Source organism: Sceloporus occidentalis, unplaced genomic scaffold (genome assembly GCF_023333645.1).
Source record: "Sceloporus occidentalis isolate IW3139 unplaced genomic scaffold, rSceOcc1.0.p SCAF_3, whole genome shotgun sequence".
Lineage (NCBI taxonomy): Eukaryota > Metazoa > Chordata > Lepidosauria > Squamata > Phrynosomatidae > Sceloporus > Sceloporus occidentalis.
This window is the reverse complement of record NW_028316983.1, coordinates 77065551-77091046: the sequence shown is the minus strand read 5'-3', so window position 1 is coordinate 77091046 and position 25496 is coordinate 77065551. Positions and strand designations below refer to the sequence as shown.

At 38.3% G+C, this 25496-nt stretch overlaps 1 protein-coding gene across 1 annotated transcript in view; it reads left to right on the top strand.

Annotated features, from left to right (window-relative positions):
• The window catches only part of SPATA6 (spermatogenesis associated 6), a 40775-nt gene that overhangs the window by 1298 nt on the left and 13981 nt on the right, over positions 1-25496 (top strand). The window contains exons 2-10 of the mRNA XM_089515098.1: positions 4107-4244; positions 7237-7285; positions 9667-9708; positions 11724-11848; positions 15117-15197; positions 15870-16145; positions 18399-18477; positions 23193-23233; positions 24732-24913. Coding sequence (XP_089371224.1) covers positions 4107-4244; positions 7237-7285; positions 9667-9708; positions 11724-11848; positions 15117-15197; positions 15870-16145; positions 18399-18477; positions 23193-23233; positions 24732-24913 — 1013 coding nt within the window. The remainder of the gene's footprint in view (positions 1-4106; positions 4245-7236; positions 7286-9666; positions 9709-11723; positions 11849-15116; positions 15198-15869; positions 16146-18398; positions 18478-23192; positions 23234-24731; positions 24914-25496) is intronic.

Sequence of the window (25496 nt, the reverse complement as noted above, 5' to 3'; positions counted from 1 at the left end):
TTAAAAACATAAAAAGTGAAAAACATAAATAAAGCGTGCGCACACACACACACACACACACACACACACACACTGAAACCTCCCTGACAATGATCATATATTGGAAGCCTGCTTGGACCAAAATCTCTTTGCCTACTGTCAAAAGGAAGGCAGAGAGGAAGGGAATTTGGGTCCTCACCAAGTGAGCCTGTTGTGATGGTGCCAAGACTGAGATAAACCACCATATATACTCAACTATAAGTCAAACTCATTTATAAGTTGAGGCAAGGATTTGGGCCAAAATTATGGATTTTGAGCTGACCCGTGGATGTCGAGGGTAAAACTTAGGATTATGTAACAAAAGATGTAAAGGATGAAGCAAAGTGAAGTGATGCCAAAGAACTTACAAAATCCCAGGAGGAATAACTGTGCTCATAGTAAAGATGGATGGATGAGAGAGTAGAGAGGGGTCTGTGCTTCCAGGACAGACTATTCTCTTTCCTTTCAACTTTATATATATATATAAAATACTTACAGTACTTACATTGGCCCTTGGATAAGTCGACTTATTGTTTATTTTTTGGGGGGAGGGTGTCGATTTTTTTAAAATTAAAATTCCTAGATTTATACATGACCATATACAATATTTAGGTGGAAATCAGAGGCTTCCAGACCTAGTAGTTCTGTTCATACTCAGTAGGCTATTGAGCTCATAATTTGGCTAGCCTGGCATCCACTTTTGTACATTTCAGGCATAACTGTTCCTTGAAAAATGTGAGCCACCTTAGCTTTCCTCCTTCCCCTGCCCAGCTTCCCTTTCTATTCATTTAGCACTTTTTAAGTTGAGCTGAACTACATTTTCTTTTCCATTCTCTCTCAACATCCTGCTGTGCTCCAGGACCGTTGCATTAAATTCTCTTTTCTTTGCATCTTTATCAGCCAATTAGACATCAGCGTCTGCCTTTTTAAAAACTCTCTGCACCAATCATTTTGCAGAATGTGGGTTGGGCAAATTCAGTCCTGAATGTGATACCAGCTGTTTAAATACTTGGCAGAGATTTCTTTTCTCCTCATTCTTCTATTTGTACATGTGGCGTTGCCTCTCTTCCCTTTTTCTTGAGTTTTAAAAGAGAACCCTTATCTTGAATAAAGTGTCCTTAGGTTCTATTAAACTTCGTTGAAGCCTTCTGGAATTCATTCTTTTATACTTTTGCAATCCACACTGTACTGTAATTTCAGTGCTGCATATTCTCACTTTTAAAACTTTAAAAAAAATTGAAGAGGAAATACAGTATTTTTTTAAAAAAACATTTACATTGGGAAGCTTTGTATTGCTTTTTTCAGAGTATGACATTCTTTCTCATCATTACCAGAAACAAATCTGATATCTATTCTGAATATGTTCTCTGTATTTCTGTGTATGTATTTCTGTTTTTTAATCGCACTCAGGAAGATAACTTTATTTATCCATTGTTACATAAAATGATCACCAAAAAGACTGTGTGTAGCATGAAAACGGGTTAAACCTTTACTCGTGCCAAAAGCTTGACAAGAACTCCTTATCTGGACAGATGCAGCATGCATTCTTAGGGTCTGTCCTAAGAAACGGCTATTTTTCCTAAGTCTCTTAGGTGCCATACAGACCGCCAACAAGCGGCGTACTGGCGCCAGCATTAGGATTAGTGTGCGCGCACCATGTACATGTTCCCTAACCCTAATATGTCATGGTGACGTAACAATGGCGGCTCCCTGTATACATGGGCGTTGCCATTGTTATGTAAGCGCCGCATGGCATCCACACGGCGCCACATGACACTTACGTAACCAGTGTGCCAGTGGCGCACTTGTTATACCGCCGCAGCTTCCCTCCAGCAAAAAAAACGCCACCGCCAGCCCAGACCTTCAAGAAGGTGTGTACTGGGCCTTAGAAACTACCAAGATTTCTATGACCAGGGTAGTTATGAGGATATAGGAGTATAGCAGCTACTAACAAAGCATTGTAGAACGGTCTGGCATGTAAAATCAAAGAGTAGAACAACAACAAAAAAACCATAGGATTTTACAGCCCTAGGAACAATAATCAGCCCTCTAAAAATGTGGCAGTATTGTTGAACTGTAACTCTCAACATTTCTTACCATGGGTAATACTGGCCAGGGTTGTTGGGAGTAGTAATTCTATAATATTTGCAGAGCTATATAATTCCCTTCCCTTCCCTGTAAGATTTTTGTAAGGGAAAGGGTGAGAGTTTATAGCAATAGCAAGTACATTTCTATACTGTACCGCTTATCAGTGCACTTAAGCACTCCCTAAGCGGTTTACAAATTGTAAGCTAATTGCCCCAACAATCTGGGTATTCATTTAGCGACCTTGGAAGGATGCAAGCCTGAGTCGAGCTTCAGCCCTTTTGCTAGTACAGTGGACCCTCTCCTGTTGCGGATCCTCCCGCGTAAGGGAAAATCTGCCTATGCTCGAGCCCATAGGAAATAATGAGGAATGTGCATGTGGCGGAGCAGCATTGTTTCCCTCCCCAAGCAGCTTCCATGTATGCTGGAAGCCATGTAAAACGCATCCGCACATGGCACGGGTGCACTGTATTAAACTTGCAACCTTACTGGTTTGTGAGTGAGTGGTTGCAATACAGGCATTTAACCACTGCACGACCAGGGCTGGTTTATATTGAGTTTAGTGGAATATAAATGTGTTTAGTGTTATAAATTCACCTATTCATGTCCCAGCATTATGTTTTCATTGTATTTGTTTCTGCTTGAGATTTATCCTACTGTTGAGATTAATTAGTTGCCATTGTCAAGATCTTTGTAGTTTGTGAATAGTCTTTGTACTTATTTTGTCTATATTTTTCAGCATAGGCATAGCCTCTCCTATTCACATTATATTTCTTTCTGATCTCACTATCATGCTTACAGTTCTCCCTAACAGTGTACCTGGCAGCTTAATATAACATATCCCTGTTTTGAAGTGGACAGTAGTGTATGAAACCTGAAGCCATAAAGCATAAAGTTGCCTTGAAGATGGAATAAGATTCCTAGTTCTTTAGGAATAGGCATTCTTTATTTTCTTTCGCTATAAACTTCCCTAGATAACCTAATAAAGCAGCATAGAACAACAAATAATAATAATAATAATAATAATAATATATTTTCATCCCGCCTCTCCGATACGATTGAGGTGGCTTACAACAGTAGTAAAATCCATACAATATAAAAATATATCTCACTATCCCCTCCCTCCCTTAAATAAACAGCATAATAATTCCCACATAACAGTAATAAAATACAATTTAAATAATTAAAACAGTCAGAGACAGGGAGATGGGCATCTTGAGGTAATCTGTCAGGAGGTTCCATAAAAAAGTAAAAGAATAGCATGAATAAATGGTGCCTGTTCTTTTCAGTTAAACAATTGCTTGTTTAAGTAAAAACATCTTTTCAAAGCAATTGGTGAATGTGTAGAATCAGCTTTCAGGAAATTTCATTGAGATGGAGCTAATAAACAAAAGGTTCTAAACAGACCTCAGGCACATGCTGAAACACCAATTGTCTTAGTGACCAGAAAAGTTCATAACAGAGAAGGCATGCTGTCAACTGTACAGGTTCCTAGTTGTTAATGGCTTTGTAAGCCAACAGTGTAAGCCAACAATGAAACCTGGGTTTGCAGCAAAGAAACCCACAGTGCAGTTCCATCAGCAAATATGTTACATCAGTGTTGGCAGAATGAGACATATGTGATCTCCCAGGCTCTTTTTGCAGCCCCCAACTGCAGCTTCTATAGCCACCTTAAGGGTAACCTCACATAGAACACATTGTTGTGATCATCATTTAGTGCATTTCTCTTCCTGTAACAGCTGCAGCCATGATGGAAAGGGGGGGGGACAACTCAGTTTAGCGATGCTGTTTCCCCCATGAACCCCATAATCAGTGCAACAGTAAATTCCTCCCTAAAACACTTTTATGTGTTTTTAAGTCACCTGATAATTTATGGCAGCCACATGAAGTAGACAAGGAATACTCAGAGGTGGTTTTGCAGTTGCTTCCTCTAAAATATACAGCACCTGGTATTCAGTCTCCCGTCTAGTTACATTCATTTTGAAAAAAAATTCCTCTTCCAGGTAACATGCCCAGGTGTTACACTGAAAGCCAAAGATGATGTCTACATCAGTGCCTGCATTTTTGGACAATATAAGAAGACTTCTTGTATCCCTGCAGTTTTTCCTCTTATATTTGATGAGAAACTGATATTTGAAAAGGTAAATGTCCATAGTATAATTAAAAAACATAGCTGTGTTAGTCTGGAAAATCAGTATGCAAAGGGGTCTTGTAGAACCTTTGGGACTAAGGGCCTGAACAGACAGGCCAAAATAAAGCCGCTTTGGGCCACTTTGAAAGTGTGCTGTTTAAATGACGCATGCATCCTAAGAGACTGGAAGCCACGCCAAAGCCACAATCCAGTCCTAAGGAGTGGAGCGCAGCTTTGACACAGCTTCTGGCCTCTTAAAATACATGTGTCATTTAAACAGCGTACCTCCAAAGTGACCTGAAGCAGCTTTATTTTGGCCTGTCTGTTTGGGCCCTAACTGAAAGAAAGAAGCTGGTAGACTTGAGCCTATTTCCTCAGATGCACGAGGAACAGTGGAGAGTCCAGAGACAGACCTATATAAGTCTGTTGTGTGTAAGAATGCCAATTGAAATTAAAAACCTTGTGGGTATGATATGAGGTGGCAAGTTCATTTATAATGATGGTTGTGTGGGGGACAAAGATAGGAAGAAGGATGTTGCCTAAAGCCAAGGAGAGTAGATAACCATATAAATAAGCATTGGAATATAGTGTGGGAATCAGAGGGGTGTGTGATGAACTGGTCAAGGGCACCCTCATGAGGATGAGGGTTAGTTATATAGTGTTGAAATGTGTGTAGTGTTCCAGGAGACCACTGTTAGTTCAACCCACTGCTGGAATCTGTGGATACATTCCAATTCTGCTATTTCTTTTCCTAGCTTTGTAAGATATTTAGACTTTTCTGTCAAAGCTTTGATGCCACAACAAGCTACAGTTCCATAGGATGGACCCATGACAGTTGAAGTGTGTCAAACTTAATTAATTCTGCAGTGTAGCAGTAGACATAGGTGCTATACAGACCGGCCTATAGTGCGCCCTCATCACGTGCTAGGGGTTGGCCGAGGGCACACCGCCCATACGTGCTTCACCCCTAGCACATGATGCGGGTGTCAAAATGGCGGCGCCCTGTGCACACGGGCGCTGCCATTTTGAAACGACGGATGCTTAGCTTCCACACGTCCCAGCGTCATTTTGACGCTGCGAGTACACCATTGGCGCACTGCGGCATCACAATTGCGCCACAAGAAGAACCTGCTTTTTGCAGGTTCTTTTTGCTGCGCGAGGGAGCTGCACGATTTGTCTGCTGCGGCTCCCTCGCGCAGCAAAACCGGCAGACCGCCCTTTTTGGGCAGTCTGTATCCCACCACAGATACTTGTAAAAATGTCACTTTTTAATGTGGCAAACTGGAAAATTTAATTCATGAATCCTGTGCTGGGAGAGAAGTAGAATATTACATTAATAAATAAATGAGTGGTATAGGTGAATTATCCTGCATAATAAAAGTATTCTACTTATTTACTATGATGGCATAAAAAGGCAGTCTAATGGCATAGGCCTACATCCAGTATTGCACTGTCTCTGACGTGCCAGCGTGATGAATCCTCCTCTACCTGCAGCCTTCAGAGCAACATGAAAACTAGTTGTGGAGGGCTTTGTAACAGGGGTTTGCAGAGGAAGAGACTGGCAATTTGATCCATGAGTTTTTTGCTGGATGAGAATGTTAGTGATGAGATATCTGGGTGAATATGTCCTCTTTGGCTTAAATACTATGGTCAACGCTCTGTGGATTTTCCTGTGTTTCCTGCATTGTTACCTTCAGCTCTAAAATCATCATGGAAGCCCATCCACTGTGCTAGTGTTGTTGATTGTTTTTTTTCTTTGGGCTCGAGACTGTAGTTCCTCCAAGAATGACTGTAGGATGCATATGTGAGTCTTCTCCAGTGTTATGTGATTTATCATAGCCTACTCTGTCCAGGTGGTGGCTCAGTTGGTGATTGTAAGATAGAATCATAGACCTGGAAGAGACCCCATGGCCCATACAATCCAATCCCTGCTTTACAGGAATATATAATCAAAGCACTCCTGATAGATGGCCTTCCACCTTCTGTTTAAAAACCTCCAGAGAAGGAGAGACCATTGCAGGGTTTTTGTTGACATATGCTGGCTTAAAATAGCCCTCTGTATTTGTGGGCTAGCCATTTGCAGATTGAAGCATCTGCACATTATCGTTAACGGTGACACATGCATGCAGCTGCGCCGGTGGGGCCATGTGCATGTCAGCATCTATTGATGATAATGGAACTTGAGGTCCTGTGATTTTTAGTATCCACAGCTCCAGAACCAAACCCCCACTAATATGGAGGGCCAACTGTACACAATCTCTCTTTCTCAGTGGAAGTTGAAGAACTCAGTTAATAGTATTATACCCAAGCAATAATCTTTATGGTTCATCTTGCATAATATTTTTAAGCAATGCTACTTAGAATCAGACTTTATCTGTACAATCTTATATACAGTATGTTTATATTCAGAAATAAGGTCTGTTGACTTTAATCCAGTTTATTCCCAGATCTCTCATTCAGGGGATAACCATAAGTCAAAGTTGACTTGATGGCAATTAACAACAACAATAAAATTATGTATAAAATAGAAGCCAGTGACAGCAACCCTGTGCTCATTTATATGGCATAAAGTATGCCTGAACTGAATCATCTTACTTCTGAGCAGACATTTGTAGGGTTACACTGTAGGAAAATATTTATCTTCCCTCACATTGAGCTGATGTGCTTTCATTAGTTTTCATGCGTGACTAAGAAAAGAATGTAACCAATATATAACCAAAATTTACCCAATTTTGTAACAGTTACCAGAATTTAATTTTATGGAAAGTATCACAGATTTGCATCTTTGTTGTTTGTGGTTCTTCTTAATTTAAGATGGGAGAATAATGCTGAAAGAATCAAAAGAGAAAACTCATTTTTTTAAAGGAAAGCATTCTGACTCTGTTATTCTGCTGTCCTTAAAAGAAATCTGAGCAGTTTTATGCTTATTTTAATTCTTTCAATGTTTTTTTTTTATCCTCAGCCAAAGAGTTCAGTTTCATTTTCTTTAATGTTCATTTTAGGTATATACCAATGTATCTGATCCAGCAGATCTTGTTGGACTTTTGGAATGTAGGTGCTTTTTCTTCTCTTTTATTTTTTAATCTGTGTTATGTTCTGTGCACCAAATTACTTTAGCATGGACAATAAGCAAAATCAATTGAAGATTAAATAGGAAACTAGAAAATGACTCCATCATTGCCTTCTTTAAAAAAATAAATAGAAAGACAGTAGGTAATATGCTATGAATTTTCTGGCTTTCTCCGAAAATTGAGAATTGTGTCAAAAAAAGTGGAGGATGCATGTTGAGTTAAGAGTTGTTGTTGTGTGTGTCTGTTTTTCACAGGAGCATTTTGCACAGGCGAAACAACGCAGAATTGGTCTGTTTATGGGCTATTGTGTATTGGTTAGGGAATATATGATACAACTATATATAAAGCCCTAAATGGCTTGGGCCCAGGTTACTTGGAGGACCGCCTCTCCCCATATAATTCGCCCTGCACACTTAGGTCAGCCGGGAAGAATTTGCTGAGGATCCCGATGGCGAGACATGTGTCAACCTTGCAAAGGGCCTTTTCCATCTTGGCCCCTAGGATCTGGAACACCCTTCCCAATGAGCTCCGCTTCACCACCTCTCTAGATCTCTTTAAAAAGAGACTCAAGACCTTCTTGTTTCGGCAAGCCTTCCCCGATGTTCCTTGATATGTACTGTATTATTGACTGCTCTCAGCTAGCCTGGATTTGATGTAATGGTTTTAATTTGTATAATTGTAATGTTTTTATTGAAGTTTTATTTATGTATTGCAATTTTTAGTCTGTATTCTGTATTTTGTCATTGCAATACTTGTACACCGCTTTGATCACTGCGGAAAAGCGGTTTATAAATAAAACTTATTATTATTATTATTATTATTATTATTAACTATTTAAATAATGGAAGTCTAGGTAATTGTAACACCCAGTGCATGTTTATTTGTGATCACATTTTCAAGCAATTTTCTTAACCCAGATGAATTCAGTCCCTCCACCCCCACACATTAAATGTTCTTAGTTGTGATGAGATGTGGCAGAGAATGCAATTGAAAATGTTATAAAATGAATGAAAGCAAGAAAGGAAGCAAGCAAACAAACAAACAAAAATTCAAATTCAGCTGTTCTATTTCTTATCAAGAACACATGAAACAGCAAACTTGCTGAAGATGAGCAGGTCTGCATCTGGTCAATGTCTGGGGTGAGAGGTCACCTGTGAAACCCATGTGGCTTTTCTTGAGTTCTTTGAAGAGCAAAATGTGAGATGTACATATTTGGAAACATAACATTGCAGTCCTATACATGTCTTATTGTGCCTTCCAGTCATTTTTGACTTATGGCAACCCTAAGTATCACTGGGGTTTCTTGGCAAGATTTGTTTAGAGCGCATTTGCTGTCGCCCTCCTCAGGGGTTGAGAGTGTGTGACATACTTAAGGTCACCCAGGTTTCCATGACTGTACAGGGAATTGATCCTTGTTTCTCAGAACCCTAGTCTAACATTCAAACCACTATACCATAGTGGCTCTTGTCTAAAACATAAGTGTCATGTAATTCACTTACAGTTCTGCCCAGAAAATAGGATATAGGATTGCAGAACCAGATTTGTCTTGAGGATAACAATTTACCTATTGTTAGCATATGCTAGGTTCATCAGTTATATGCAGCTGCATGTGGAAATTAGGAAAAACCTGCGATAAAGTGCTGATAATGGTCCACAGTTCAAAAAATAAAACAAAAAACAGACTTTTTTCATGTTATTTGTATATAATAATTCAGTTGTCAAAGTGCATCACATTTAAAATGCTGAAGGATTTTAGCCTCCCTCAAATTTCAAGGGTTTTTTCCTTCTAGTTTCACAAACTTTTGTCAGGGAGAGGCAAGAGCCTTTTCTGCCATAGCAGAAATGCTTTCCATTTCGATTAAACATTAGATTCCATTTCTAGCTTCTAACCTTACCTGATGCTTTGGCTTTTTCAGATGTTCTTTCAGAGTCTTCTGGACAGTGCCAATCTGGTGTTTCATCCAGCCTTCCCTAGATAATAGCTGTGGGGATAACCAGAAAGGAGGATTCTTCCTGTCAGCCCTCCAGGGAAAAACGCCCAAGATTTAATGACAGCACAAACAAGAACAAATAATTATTGTACAATTTATTTTTGGATTCTCTAGTTTATGGAAATCTCTAAAGGTTTATTACATGTCAGAGCGGAAAATGAACTTGCTGCAAAACCTCATTCCAGCAAGAACAAAACTCAAGTGTATTCTCTCCACATTCACCTCTCCTTGTGCCAATCCCTTTCTCTACTAGCCATTGGTTGATCAGAGTTGTGCACTGTGTTTATGTAGAATAGAGTTAAGATAGAGAAATGCTTTTCATTTACAAATCAAAATACCTTCTAACTATAATTTTCTTCTTTTGTTTTAGTTGACACAGCAGTTCTTGAATTAATACAAACAGCTCCTCCAGGTATTGTATTGACATCTTAATAAATTATGCACCAATAAGGTAAAAGTCACTGAACAGAAGAGAAGTTTCTGTTTCTCACAAACAAGATAGCTTTTCAGCAATTGGTTTTTAATAAGCCTTTTCCAACTGTGGATCTTACTATTTTGCAAAGAATCACAATATATATTTGCCTTATGCACATGAGGGAGATGTGTACTATTCATCCCACCTTTTTAACCAGGGGCTTAGTGACTGGAGTGGAAGGCAGGGCTAAATGTTCAGGCTCTGTCCATGAGCTGACACTACATAAAGTCTGAATCTAAGGGAAACAGAGGATAATCTCCTCCTTGCTAATTGAAAATCCATGAGTCTTTGACCCTGAGAGCCTTGACTGAAGGATGAAGGTTTGCCAAACCAAACCTAGTGTTGCAGAAGAATATCAATAGGTGGTTATTGTTCTCATGCCTTGCAGAGGTAGCTAATTGACCACTGTGTTGACAGAATGCTTGGCTATGAGTGGAGGAGAGAGAAGACAGAAACAGAAAAAGCAATCCTTTCCAGTCAGTTGGTATGTCTGCTTGAGCCAGAATAGAGCACTGTGCAGTTCCACAGGGTCAAGTTAGCCCTATTGCTGTGCTTCTTGCATTAGTTCACCAGTCTCAAACTTCACCTTGACATAGCTTTTACTATTGCTCTGCCTGCTTATTTTTACATGCACTGGAAATAGCAAATCAAAAAGGAGCCAAATGCTGATGCTGTAGTAATAAGACACCGGCAAAAGCAAAATACAACTTTTGCATCTTTTTCCTTGCTGAGGTTCCTTTCTCTTTTCTGCATGGCAAACCTTGGAATTCTTGACAGATTTTAGGAATTTTCCTCAAACGTCTTCTTCCTCTTCTAATATAAGGGTGAACTCTGATGCACAGAGCCTGCTTCAGCTGGTACTAGGAGCACACAATTTTCCTTCTTTCTGTATGCAGGGCAAGGGACAACAGGTAGCCTCCATTGGCTGGCAGCTGAGCGGCAATGCCCTTGTCAGCCCAGTGGTAGGTTTTGGTCTTCCTTTATTGATCAGCGTTCCTGCACAGTGACAATACACTTAAGATGTTTCCATGTGATTTGTACCTCTGTTTTTCGTGTGGAGGTTTTATGTCCGGGGCCTACCTAGCCAATTATATTATCATTGCACCTGAACAGAAATGCTGATTTGAGTAAAATTGTTGCCTCCATGGGTTTAGAGTCTAATGAGTTGATTGATTCAGCTTTCTCACCTAGGAAGACAAAGGGTCCAGTTTTGCCTTCCAAACATTTTGTGTTGCAGGGTGTTTGTTGGAAGGGGGTATGAGTAGGGGAGGCAGTCTTCGCCAGATTCACAGCCCTTAGCAGCACCTCACATTTTTTCCTGAAGGACCCAACAGAACAAAATTTTAGTACCTATGAGGCAGAAGGAAGGGGAAAATGGTGAAGACTTCCAGTATTCCTCACTATTGCTTGTGCAAAATAGGTGCTGCTTGAAATTGCAGCCCAACAATTTCTGGAGAACTGCATGATTCAAGAATAAAAAAAAATTAGTAAATTTATGGAAGGGATTCTATTACTAATTATAATTCAAGTACATTGATAGAATCAATAGGATTTACATTAGTGTTGACTCACCATTCTGGAGTTGATTAAATGGGTCTACTCACTACCTAAAAAGCCAGGAATTAGTATTAGGCTGTGTTTTAGGAAGAAAGATCTTATACTATATTATTTTTGTAACCTTCCCTGAGATTGTTGTTACAACAGATTTTTCCAGTTCTGTAGGATGTTACTCTGTGGGCTCAGGAGACAAGAATATCATGTGTAACACTGGTTAACTAATACATATTTCACTGGGAAAGATTTATGTTTGCATTTGTCTTCTGCTGACATCAGTGCAGTTTTCAAAATACTTAGCATTGTGGGATTGTGCCCTTTATGTATAGACTTGCTTGTGTGTTTGGAGATTTTTAGGTGGATATTTTCTAATAAAAATATGCCTAACATACTTTCAGTGGGAGAAATTCTAGCTGCTTATGAAGAAAATACAAGAGATTTTCTTTTTCCTTCAACTAAGCATAATCGTGGACAGCAAGGTTCCATTCGTGAAGTTTTAATGAAGAAGACCTACGGTTTTACAGTACGTGAACTTTCACACAGTACAGTTGTAAATGTGATTCCTAAGAATAGCTACTGTGATACATCATGCTCCGAGCCATTGTTTTTGACAGATGAATTGGTACTTAATATTATAAATAATAATCCAAGATTAAAGTTTATACAATTCCGATAAAAGTTATTGCTTGTTACCATGAATGTGAATATGTAATATCCATCTTATCATAATATATGATTCTGCATCTAGCCTTTTGAGGTCGTTATGTTAAAGAGAAGTGTTGGACTGAGCTGTTCTGTGGAACCAGGTTCACATCTTTTGCCTCATTAAGGTTAAGTTTCCTCATGTTTTTTAAAATTAGTTTATCTGGAGCTCAGTTGCTAAGCCACTTAGGTGGTAGGGATACTTCAGGGTTCTTATTTCAGCTTTGATTTAACCACTTGGAGAAACCATAGCTGTTTTGCTGGTGATCATGTGTTCTTTGTGTGTTTTTTTGTATTCTCAGATTCAGTCACTTTGACTGGTTGGTTGGTTAAAAAAACACACTTTTGCCCGAGATGCTGGATAACTGTTGGAAGCCAGAGTAGATAATACTGTGCTAGGTCTCATATATTGTAGCAGCCTTTTAGAAGCTAAACTGTTATTTAAACTCTACACACGCGATGAACAAAGTGCAGCTCATGGCATGTGTGTGGCCCTTGCAACCCCAAAGTACAGCCTCTGAAGCCTCCGAAGCACCAGACCCCCCCTAAAATATTTTTACACAAGTAAAACCAGTAAAACTGTTCAAAAATGCAGCAGAACACAACATTTTTATCACCTCAATCCCCCACAACCTGAAACCCTATCAGAACCCTATAATAATAATAATAATAATAATAATAATAATAATAATAATAATTCAAAACCAAAAGTTACTTTGCTCACTTCCCATTTTAACTGATTTTATCATTTTGTTGCTTCTGAGTGGGGTTCAGGGCATATAGGTGGAATAAGAGGTCAGGAGAGCAAAACCACAGCCTGTTCGGCTGTTTGGGGGATTTCTGTGGCAATACATTGCCTGGATTTGGGGGGCTATTTTTAGGGTATATGAGGTCTTTGGCATGCCAGTGTGGCCCTTGGGAAGGTAAGAGAGGAAAATTGCTCCATCCATGCTTTAGACTTTGTGTTCTGTGCTGAATAGATTGATGGTTATTTGGGAATGGAGGGTTTTTCTCTGGTTATCATGGGTGGAATACAGTTTGATGAGACTAGACGTGTTTGGATTTCAAACTTCTGTAGGGATGGAATTAAATTGGTCTGTCCTAGGAGTCTGATGGTTCCAGATGATGTCATGATGGGTTTTGTGACTATATCTGTTGTCTTGGCAAGTGATTTGGTTGAAGCACTATTTGGTTAGTGATATCGAATGGTGCTGAGCATAATCATTTCTAAGTGTCCTGTCTCATGGAGTGGAGCTAAGCCAATCCTCTGCATCTCTAGGTAGTTGGCAACAGTGAAATATATGAGATGGTGAAATTGGTGGAAAACTAGGAGTGTATTCATCCTAACAAGGGCTAGAGCCTGTTTGAGAGCCTATAGTATACCATGACAACATGGGCAGAATCCTCCCCACTACCATTGAGTTTACAAAGCCCCATCAAGCAGAGCTGTTTTGAGTGGTTAGAGGTCCTTTACAACCTGGCCCCAGGAGAAATCAACAGGCTGTTGGGAAGAATTTGCCTGGCACTTTGCAGATAAAGTGCTCTGATTCATTCTGACATGGAAACTAGTTGATATCAGTCTGGTGAATGTAACTTTGGTTCTTGCTTGTCCAGTGATAATGGAAACCTTTAAATTTGTACAGCCTGAGGATGTGGACAGGATCCTTGGAGTTGAGAACCACCTAATCTGTTATAAACTCTTGCCCTTCCTTGACTCATTAAACAGGCCAGATGGTAACTGGCCAAGTAATAGGAGTGCTTAGTGCCACTGTACAGCAAGCCTGAAATCATGTTCTGCCATCACATAATGCTTCTTTGTTCCCTGGTAACTCCAAAAGAGAGGCGAATATATCCTGGCAGATAGGTATGTTTTAGGGCTTGTGACACATGCTTGCAATCCCACGACTGGGAGGCTGAGTCTGGTAGTGTCCACACTATGTTTGGCATCAACATGCCTTACAAAAAGACAGCTAAATAGGTGCTAGAGCAAATCAAGCCTGAACTCTCCCTTGAAACCAAGATGATCAGACTGAGTTCTTTGGCCATATCACAACAAGAAATGACTCACTAGAAGATACAACAGTGCTTAGTAAGGTAGAAGGCAGTAGGAAAAGTGGAAGACCATACTGCAGATGGATATTAAATCCATGAAGCCATGGCTCTGATTCTTCAAGACCTGACTAGGGCTGTTGATGATGAGGTGACTTGGAGGTCTCCCATGCAGGGGGTCACCATAAGCCTAAGTCATCTTGATGGCTGTTAAAAACAATAACAAGAAGAAAGAAAGGGCAAGGAAGGGGAGTGAATTCCGTGACTGGGATCAGTCACCAATAAGTCTCTCTCCCATGTCCTCACCAAATATGTTTCTGCCATCCAGAATCTTAAAATTCAAGCAGGCTCACTTCAGGAGTCACAGTATTTCAAATAGTTTGGATCCAAGCCATATAGGGGTCTATAGATCATAACCAGCACTTTGAATTAAGCCAGAAAACAGACTTCTAGCTAATGAAGTTTTTGAAACATGGGCAATATATATTCTCTGTACCTAGACCCTCCCTGTTAGGGAATAGAGTGGTCATTTGTTTGCTTTGGACAGTTGTGTGTATTCTAAACATCTTACTTTGTCCACTACCAATATGTGTTATGCAAACACAGGAAAACATAGATCCTTTGTTTACAAATTGTAACACTGTAATTGTAGACTATGGGTTCTCCAGTGTGCATAATCACAAAGTTTGAAAGTGATGTGAGTGAAGGTTGAACAGCATGACTTGACTTTTAATTAGTGCCATGAAAAATCTTTAAAAACGCTTTTGACAAAGCAATGTGTTGAAATAAACGCCAGACCTTAATTGTTGTACAAAAGCAATATAATCATCATTAATTGAATTGTCAGAAATGCAAATGTTATCTTCTTGACATTTACCATTGCTGTTCTGTCTTTTCTAATTATCTTTTTAAAAGGCTGAAATTAACAAAGGAAACTGTTAAAATTAGGAATGGTTTGTTGCAGTAGGTGACATTTACTTCTTTGATACCCTTTATCTTTGCAGTAGGAGCTTGATGTTCAATTATTGACTCTATTCTAGGGAATTGCACCAAAAATGAAGTTTTACACAACTTGTGTTATTTCTGAAAGCCTGTTAAGTTCAGAAGAAGCTCAAAAGCAGGTTTGCATAATTTAATTGTTTTCAATTTAATTTCTAGACTGAATATTGATAGCTGGATTTTTGCTACTGTTTTGGTGAAACACCTCCTATGAAAGTGTTTTGAAAACTGTAGACATACTTTTATTCAAATTCAGGGTTTTTTTAAACAAATAAGTTTGAATGTGTGAGAAAACGTGAATCTAGAATAGCTGCTAGTTATAAAATCCTGTATTTAATGTTTGGAAGTGAAATTTATTGAGTAATAATTTAGTGATGTAATAATAAGTTACAATAAATATATTCGACACTCTTTTCCAGATTAGTATGATGCAAAACAAAATCAACTATTACTACAAGGACCATTTTCCCACTGACTTTTGGGGTCAGTCTTAATTGTACTAGTGGTGAGGGGGGAAAAACTGCACCTGTTGCATTAATTATTAAGTTTCTTGAGGCAGAGAAGCAACAGAGTGCTTTCTTTTTCCAGGTAGTAGAAGTGGGTCATTGAACCAGAGAGTTGGATAGACTATGAGTGTAGACTGAGAGGAAGTATGAGCCCCAAGAATGGAAGAGCATTTGATCTCAAATTTTTGGAGTCTGTTTTGGAGACTTTAAGCTTGTTAGTAGCTTAGAAATGGTTGTACAGTCCATAGAGAGCACTTCCATCTTTTATTGTTTCCTCTCTTTATTCAGGATAACTTAGATTGCCAGAATCATGCACCTACAGATGGAATGTTGCAAGCAAGGTCACCAAAAAAGAACACTACTTCACCTGAGAAAATCAAGAACGTCTTAGCAACAAAGAGCTATGAACAGCCAACAATAGCCTCTGTTTCTCGATCGCCATCTCCTTACACAAGAAGGCGAATGTGTGAGCTTTTGGAAGTCCGACAACGCTTGTCTCATTTAGACCTAGGACCTTTTGATTTTAGAAAAGAAACTGATAGACCTCCATTTGTAATTCGACATGTATGTATTTTCTAAAATAGTTCCAGTTTAAGGATGCATCAGATTGTGTTTTTCCAGCAACTCTGATAAGCTTTTCATTCTGCTCTTCCTGTTTGCAACTAGTTCTCTCCCAAATATGATCTAAATGAAAAATTAATAATTAAGTGGAATTCAAGTTCTTTTATTAGCTCTAGCAACTGACAAAGAATCAGTTATTTTGTCTATGTCACATTAGAAAGCTTTATGCCTCTGTCTCTTCTCCCTTTTCTCCCCAAACACACTGGACAACAAAATATTTGTTTCAATACTCTACTGTATTTGAAGAATCTGAGTACAGGTTGAATCTCCCTTATCCAAAAAGCTTCAGCTTATTGTGTGTGTGTTTTTTTTTGGGGGGGGGGGATTAATAGGAAACAGGAAATTCATTTATGTTTCATAAACACACACTGAACATGATTTTATACATAATATACATTTTGTGAATAAAATAAATTTTGTGTACACTGAACCATCAGAAAGCAACTATCTCAGCCAACCATGTGGACAGTTTTGGAGTATTTTGGATTTTGGAATTCCAGATAAGGGATATTCAACCTGCATTATTGAAAGTCTAATAGAATGGTTTAGTGACAAGTAGCATTGTATAAATAGTAACAAACAGAGAAAGCAGATATCACTCAGGTACATAGTTTGAAAATGTGCCCAATGCACTTCTTCCTCTTTCCTAACTTGCATGTACCATAGCCCAGACCCCCCCCCCCCAAAAGTGAAAAATCGCCATCCCCATTTTATCCCCCTCTGTTTCTGCCCACAAACAGGCAAGGGACACGGATTCAAAGTCTGTGAAAACGGAGGGGCAACTGTATTTTATACTATATAAATTTTAATGTTGATTTTTTAAATTGAATTTTTACATAATAAAATAAATTTTACTATGGTACATAATATTGTATTCCTATTTAAATTTACATATTTACATTTTTGTTCCTTCCTATTATTATTATTATTATTATTATTATTATTATTATTATTAACCTTTATTTATAAAGCGCTATAAATTTACACAGCGCTGTACATACAATCTTTTTAACTGGACGGTTCTCTGCCCTAAGGCTTACAATCTAAAAAGACATGACACAAAAGGAGAAGGGACTTATCGTATTAGTATATTGTCACTTTCTATTATCATTACATTTTTAATAGTTCTTCACATGTACATTTCTTATCCATCAAATAACATTTCATTCTTCTTTTCAATCTTAATAAAACCTTTCTTGAATTATTTTATTCTGAATTATTTCTACCTGTTACCAAGTGAATTGATCCCTTTGATTAGAAAATTAATTAAAATAATACTAGTGCATGTTCCTTTTTCTTCATTCAGATAATTTAGCCATGGTTTCCATTCTTGTTCAAATTTGTTTATTGATCTCTTATTTATATAACAAGTCAGTCTGTCTATTTCCATATAATCATACATTTTAATATCCACATATTGTGAATATTAAATATTATGTTGATGGTTTTTTTGAACATACAGTGCAATTAAAAGTGGCCTCATTGTAATGTAACAATAAGCTATTGTTTATTTGTATGTCTGCAAGCCTAAGTAAGCCTCTGGGTTAGGTACCCCCCCCCCTTCTCTTTCACTATGATCACAAGGAAATCTGAAACTTCTCTTTTAAACTAACAATAATTCTGTCAATCATGCAGTAATGGTGAACTTATGGCACGTGTGCCAGAGGTGACACTCAGAGCCCTCTCTGTGGGCACACATGCTCTCGCCCTAGCACAGAGTTTGCCAGAGTTTCTCACTAGAAAGCCAGAAGGACATGGCACTTTGCAATAAATAAGTGGGGCCTGGGTTGCAGTTTGGGCACTCGGTCTGTAAAAGGTTCACCATCACAATAAACCTTTGTTTCTGATGTTGGCTTGTTTATGAAGTTAAAATTAACCACAGTTTAAGATTTAGGTGTACTGGAGGAGTGAGGAGGGTGGCACATAAGGCTATGGCTCGTGCATATAACACTAAACTAATGAGCTTCAAAGTGGCTTCCTTTGGCTATTTTGGACTACAAATTCCATCAACTCCAATTAACATGATCAGTTATCAGGAGTGATGGGATCTGCAGTCCAAAAATATATGGAGATCACCCATCTTAGTAAATGTTGCACTGAACCATAATTTATCAGTGTCCAAACCAGTGTGCAGTTCCAGTGACTGTGCACAAACATATAATACATCATTCACATGAGATGTTATTTAATTTCCAGGTGAAACAATGGACTCCCTCACCTGATCTTCATACTTGGTCACGTCCTAGGGAGAATATGAAAGATGAAACAACATATGGCAAGTTTCTTTCTGTTTTTTTAGTATATGAAAGATTTGTGCAAGTTTAGATATGCATCACCAACCTGATTTCCTTGTTAGTACCAACTAGAGCAGACCCACTGTTGAATGGTGAGTCAACATACTGTATAGGTAAATACACTGATTATTGGTCTGCTCTAATTAGGAATACTAGCACTGTATAACAATTTTAGTGGCCTGAATTATGTGTCTTCTTCATCTAGTCCATTAAATCTGTTGCTCTGAATAATGCCTCATCTTCATCTAGTCTGCTTTGGCAACATAATACCTCATTTCTTTTATGCCCCAGAATATAATATAGATTTGTAAATATCGCTGTTCCTGGGATAATTCAGAATGCTTTGATAGGAACATATCTCTGGTTATACATTTCTTTTTGATTGATGTTTCTTTCCTGGATGGGGATCCCCAGACTCCTTTTTGTCTTATTCCTTATAATATAGAAATTCTGTATCTCACATCAAGCCCCAAGTGACACACACACAAACACACAGGCTGTTTTCCTACCAAAAAAACAAAAACAAAAAACAAACAAACAAAAAACCCAGTACTACTGGCTGAGCATCCACTGAGCTTATGATCTTTTATTTCCCATTTACACCCCTTGGATTATCTGCTCTGTTGCTTTCAGTAATCCATGGATTAGAGTTAGAACCTGTTAGAGGAAAGCTGTACTGAAAGCAATTCTCTTTCCATGTGGTGTTCTCTTGCTGTGTGTGTGTGTGTGTGTGTGTCTTCTGCTGCATTCATTTGCAGTATAGACACAATTATACTTAGAAATATATTTTTTTCAAATCTTTGACATTTTTGTATGATTTAATGTATTTTTTTCTTTGTCATGGTTTCTGGTTATCTGTCAAGAAAAAAAGTCTCAGTTATTTTTGAAATCTTCAGTATTCTCAGGGTGGAAGTATCAGATAAGGAGACAGTTGTAGTAGATCATCCCTGGGGGTGAAACATAATTCCCTTCAGTGAACTGTTCTGCTTGAGAGAAGAGCTTTTCCACATAAGAGAAGATTATCCACATTCTGTTTTCAGTGTCTTGAACTCTGACATATTCAGTATCTTCCCCATTTTAGCTTTCCAGGGATCCTAGAATCTTTTTATTTTATTTTATTTTGCTATAGTTTAAGGCATGGAGACTATTTTTTTTAGTTTCTTTCCATGTCACAAGCTTGTAGTTATATATGGGAGAGGCTCATGGTGCATCTTCTTGTCATGTAAGAATCCTCCTTGCAGGACACACCAGTATAGGAAATCACTGGGATATGGATTCCTCCTGTATAATTCCTCCTGTATGAGCATTGGGGAAAAGCCAAGCTGCAGTAGTTCTCATGACATAAGAAAAAGCCAAGCTCCCAGTTAAGATTTATTTCTACAGTTGAGATCCAGTTTTCTAGTTTTACCTTATTGTACACAGCAGTACTGGTGTAAACAACATTGAAGCAAATATGTGGTAATTAGAAACCAATACATTTGTATATTTTAGTACTCTTTTATGTCTGCAAGTTGTTTTGGAAAGGCTAATGTGTTGGTATGGGAGTGGAAAACAGAAATACAAGGAAATTGTAAAACAAAATTAACAGTTATTCTTGATTATTAGAACTAGCCTTGTGGTGCTTCCATTGAGAATTTATTGGTGTAATAATATTGAATTTGAGGTGCTGCCTACTGCCTTTCCAAGATTTTAATTGATTTAATTGAATGGCCGAACTATGTCTACGGGTGACCAGAATTGCATTGTCTTAGGTCAAGGTGGGGAACCTACAGCCCTCCAGGTTGCTTCCCCATCTTGGATCATCAGATGGCTGCCAGCTGGGCTAAATTGAGATGTTTGGGCTGGGAAGTCAAAAGCTAGTGGAATGGCGAATGACTCCTTAAGTAGACCAGAGAAGCCAGAAGGCAAGACTAGGGAATGCTACTGAGCCAGGTGACAGGCTTGGAAGAAACAGTAGCTTCTGCACTTGTTTTTGCTGCTCTTTGATCTAATAGGAATAAGATGGCTTAGACAGAAAGAGGGAATAGGCTCTGTTGTCTTCCTTTCCTGCTTGTTTTTCCTTCCCCTATCAGCCAGTTATCCCAAAAGTACTTTAGGCAGATAACATTGTCTGGTACAGTCAGATTGAATTAAATTACTATTTTCTTCTGTAAAAGGAAAAGCATCGGTGCAGACTGAACCCCTCTGTTCTCTTCCTGTCTGCTCTTTCATGAGGGGAGGACATGTGCAACTTCTCTCACCCACACTATTTTCTTTTTCGGATTTGTTTAGAAACTGACTCTGTTGCTGTTTTGTTCCTCCTGTTGAGGTTTCTGAATGTATTTTTCTGCCTGCAACTTAGTTTTTTCAAACTCACTATCCTACAGTGTGCACCTCCACTGTGAATGGAGTAAAGGATCTAACAGGCCTTTCATTCCAATGATAATCTCTCTCAATCCATCCCCCCTAATAGCACACTTCCAGGACTGAGTGAGAATATATAGATTATGTCTTCCTAAAAGACCCAGTGAGGAAGAGGGCATATGATTGGAAAAGGCTTCAAGGATGGGGGCTTGAACATTCCATAACAGAGGGCCCATACAGACAGACCAAAATAAAGCTGCTTCAGGTCACTTTGGAGATAGTCTGTTTAAATTATTCATGTGTTCAAACAGGCCAGAAGCTGCACCAAAGCCACTCTCCAACCCTAAGGACTGGAGCACAGCTTTGGCGCAGCTTCTGATCTCTTAAGATGTGTGTGTCATTTAAACAGCATACCTCCAAAGTGACCCAAAGCAGCTTTATTTTGGCCTCCCTGTACGGGCCCAGAGTGTAAAATAGGAGAAGAAAAAGAAAAGATGTGAAGCTGAAGGCTTTCATGGCCGGCATACATAGTTTTGTTTTGTTTTTTGTGGGGGTTTTATGGGTTACTCCAGCTCAGACATCAGAAGGGTTGCTAGACCCAGAAAAACCCATCGGAATGGAGACAAACAACCACCCAAAGGGAAGGGATTTTTTACCATACATCAAAGGAGTCACAGACGGAATAGGGAAAGTGGTGAGGAAACACAACCTCCAAACGATCTACAAACCAGCTAAGAAAATCCAGCAACTCCCTCTCATGGCCGCAGGGGTTTACAGTATACCGTGTAGCTGCAGACAAGTCTACATAGGGACCACCAAACGCAGTGTTCAAACACAAATCAAGGAACATGAGATACACTGCAAATTGGGTCAGCCAGAAAAATCAGCAGTAGCAGAACACATTATAAACCATCCTGGGCATAAAATGCTATTTGAAAACACTGAAATTCTGGACCATGCCAACAACTATCAGTCAGAATGCACAGGGAAACCATTGAAATCCACACACACCTAATTAATTAATTAATTTGTTTTATTTATATACCGCTATTCCAAGGATCATAGCGGTGAACAGCAAGTAAGCTAATTAGCAAGTAAGCTAATCTGCCCCCAACAGTCTGGGTACTCATTTTAGCGACCTCGGAAGGATGCAAGCCTGAGTCGAGCTTGGGCCCTTTTGCTGGTCTTGAACTCGCAACCTTGTGGTTTTGAGTGAATGGCTGCAGTACCGGCATTTACCCACTGCGCCACCAGGGCTCCTTGACAACTTCAACAGGAAAGAAGAAACCCTTAAAGTAAACAAGTTTGGCTATCAGTCCTGAAAAATACCAAAATCAAAATCCAGTAAGTGCAAATGAAAACCACCCAAGGTTAGGGGGGTTTCCTAATAGACAATGGATCACTAATTAAATTGACACCCTGAAGCTTTGCCATTCAACAACAGACCAACAAACAGATTAACATGTGAATCACTTCCTCTCAATCAAGGGTCACACAGTATATATACCCCACTCCCTTCCATGCCAGCATTCTCTGAAGATGCCCGACACAGATGCTGGCAAAACTCTTCTAGAACACATCCACATAGCCCGAAAAACCCACAAAAAACTAAAGCAAAGATGCTTCCTCTCCCCTGTCATAGGAAGAAAAGGGCTGTTGAGGTAGAGGGGAGGAAGAACTGGGCACATTCCTATGATGTTTTTTTTCAAAGGTCTCCTCTTGTACTAGTCACAACATAATTTAATTTGTTTTATTTATATACCGCTATTCCAAAGATCATAGCGGTGAACAGCAAGTAAGCTAATTAGCAAGTAAGCTAATTTGCCCCCAACAGTCTGGGTACTCATTTTAGCGACCTCGGAAGGATGCAAATGTTTCAATAAGAGACATTTTTGCAAGAGGAAGTCATTTCTCATATTATGACGACTTTCTAGGAGACTGTATGATAAGTTGAAAATGAAGTGGAAGGTGAAAAAAGCAAAACAGTATAAACTGAAATACACCATCTTATTTAACTTTGTTGTTTACATGAACATTTGTGTTTTAATGAGTAAATCCTGTTTTACCTAAAATGTATTTTACATATCAGAAACATTCCCTTATCCAAAGACATATCATTAGTATGAATAATTACATAACAAGATGTAATTAAGTTACTGTGTAAATATTCATTTATATACATTAGCACATGATGGACAAGTCACTGTTCGCAGTGGTTACAACTGAAAATTGAGCAGTGATAATAATGGTACTATTTTGTGAACTGCTTTCGGAATTACTTGAAAAGTTGTTGTGAACTTTATAAGAATTATGACTCATATTTGCAAATAAAATTTTCTTGTTTTTTTAAAAGATCCTACGCTTTTTGGCAGTTACAGGCCCAAGAATCTTAAAGTAAGTACTATAAAAGAGAATGCAAGATTAGGTGAAGCTGAATGAAAGTGTCTTGGACTTTCATTTATTTTCATTGCCTTACCATTTACTAGTTTATATTTGGCAAAATAAGAATACTGATACTCTTGTAAACAGAAGTTTAAGGAAATGTTTCCATACCCATCTGACCATTAGTACATCTAGTCAATTACTTAAGTTATCAAGAATTATCTCCTTCAGATTTCTGAGACTACATGTTCTGGTCTTTCCCATCATAGATGCCATTACATGTACAGTATTTGTCATGACTCATGAGCATTGACTTATGCCAGACATAAACTCTTTATCTCTTTATAAATGAGCAACTGTGGTGATGATTAGCAACTAAATAATTGACTAAGCACCAAGAATACACCAATACTGTGTAATGGCCCTTAGGAGAGCTCTGGTAATTATTGTTGCTGGTGTGATTTCGGTATAGTGTTCTTTCATCGTCGTCGTCGTCATAATCTAAAGCATGTAAAAGCGTGGTCTTGAAAACCATGCTCCTGAATTCCTACAGTGAAATTGTGAAGTAGAAGCAATTTTGCAGTTGTAGGATAGAACTTTTTAGAGTGAAGAGAGAAAGGAGATTATCATTTGGCTAAATTTCAACTTTGTTGCCGGTTTTTGAGTTCAGTTCAAGGTAGAGGTCAGGATGCTTACAGAATTGTCTCTTTCTATATATTTCTGCCTCAGTCAGAGGATAGTGGGAAAGGCCCTTTTATGTGTCCCACCTCCATCTGAGATTCAGTTTTTTACACGACAGAAAAGCATCCTAACCTTCTCTGTTATGATGCCCCAACTATGGGACTCCTCTTTTAGGAAACCATTCTGTAAATCTCACTCTTTTTTAAAAACTGTTTTGAAAAACCTTCATATTAAAATACATCAAAATGTACAAACAACATTGTTTTCTATACATCGAACTGTTAAAGCTTGGATAAGTATACTATTTAAACAGTTTGGATAACTATACTACTTAAACAAGGTATACTGTTTAAACAAAAATTGAAAATAGCATTACAAATATGTTATTTAAAAATTCATTAATATACCCCTGAAATTGTTAGGAACAAATGATTGCATCATTAATTAGAGACAATTTCTGACAATTTCATTCCACTTTCATAATAATTAATATTTATTGATTCTGGTTTTTTCCAGTTGATATTATTCATATGTAGCCAAATATTTTCTCTTTAACTTTTAAGGAGTTAAATATAACAGTCTTAAGGTACAGATCATCTCAGGTGGAAATTTCAAATGCAAGTAGATGCAAGAAATGACGTTTTGAGTAGAAAATTTCTGGAAAGGATTGTGCAACATATCTTTTACTGTAGTTTGTTATTTCTGCTCCTGTAATGTTGAAAGGTATTTATTTCCATATACTACAGTTAATGCTGAGACATAGCCAATACATTAAGTATGCTATATATCTTCCTTAGAGGTCACACTATGATTTTTGTATTCCTGGTAGATTATTGGGTCACACCAAGAAAAAGACTTTGATGGTTTTCCTGACAACTTTGATGAGCACTTGATGTCAAGTATAGTGGGTAGACAGCTTCATTCAGCTCGGCTGCTAACGCATTCAGCACCTCCATCATTGCAGAAATATTCTTCAACTCCTGTTTTGAATCGCTCATCTCTTAGAGAAAGGTAGTGTTGCATACCTGATGAAATCTGGAACTGTATGCTGTTCTCTCCTTGTTTACTGTATTTCAAATAATAGACATTTTGTTTAATCATTAGTCTCTAATGATTGAACAATTTAAGACATGGGTTAGCATTTGCACTTAACAGATATTAGTCTGCCAGTAGAGAGACATACTCAAGTATAAATGTTTGGAGTTGGAATGTGAAACATCTAGATATATTCAGTAATCTCCACTGACAAAATCTAGCTGGTAACACTGTCACCTTAATTTCATAAATGGCTTTTACTCTCTGTGTATGTGTCACTTAGTGACAAAGGTTAAAGCTTTCAGATGCTTTCATCAGGTTAAATAATTGCTATCTAAACTAGAATGTCTTCTCAGTTTGACTAGGAATTTCTAAATGCAAGACCAATACAGTGTCTTCTGTGATTGCTATGACATGAAACACCAGGAGGTGGAAATTATGAAACTATGTGGTACTATTCCAAGGAATTGTTAACAAAGTGTTACGTTATACGTTAGTTCTTCTTTGAATATGTTAATTCCTCTTTGCCACATTATAGTATAATTGTGTGGTCTGAAAT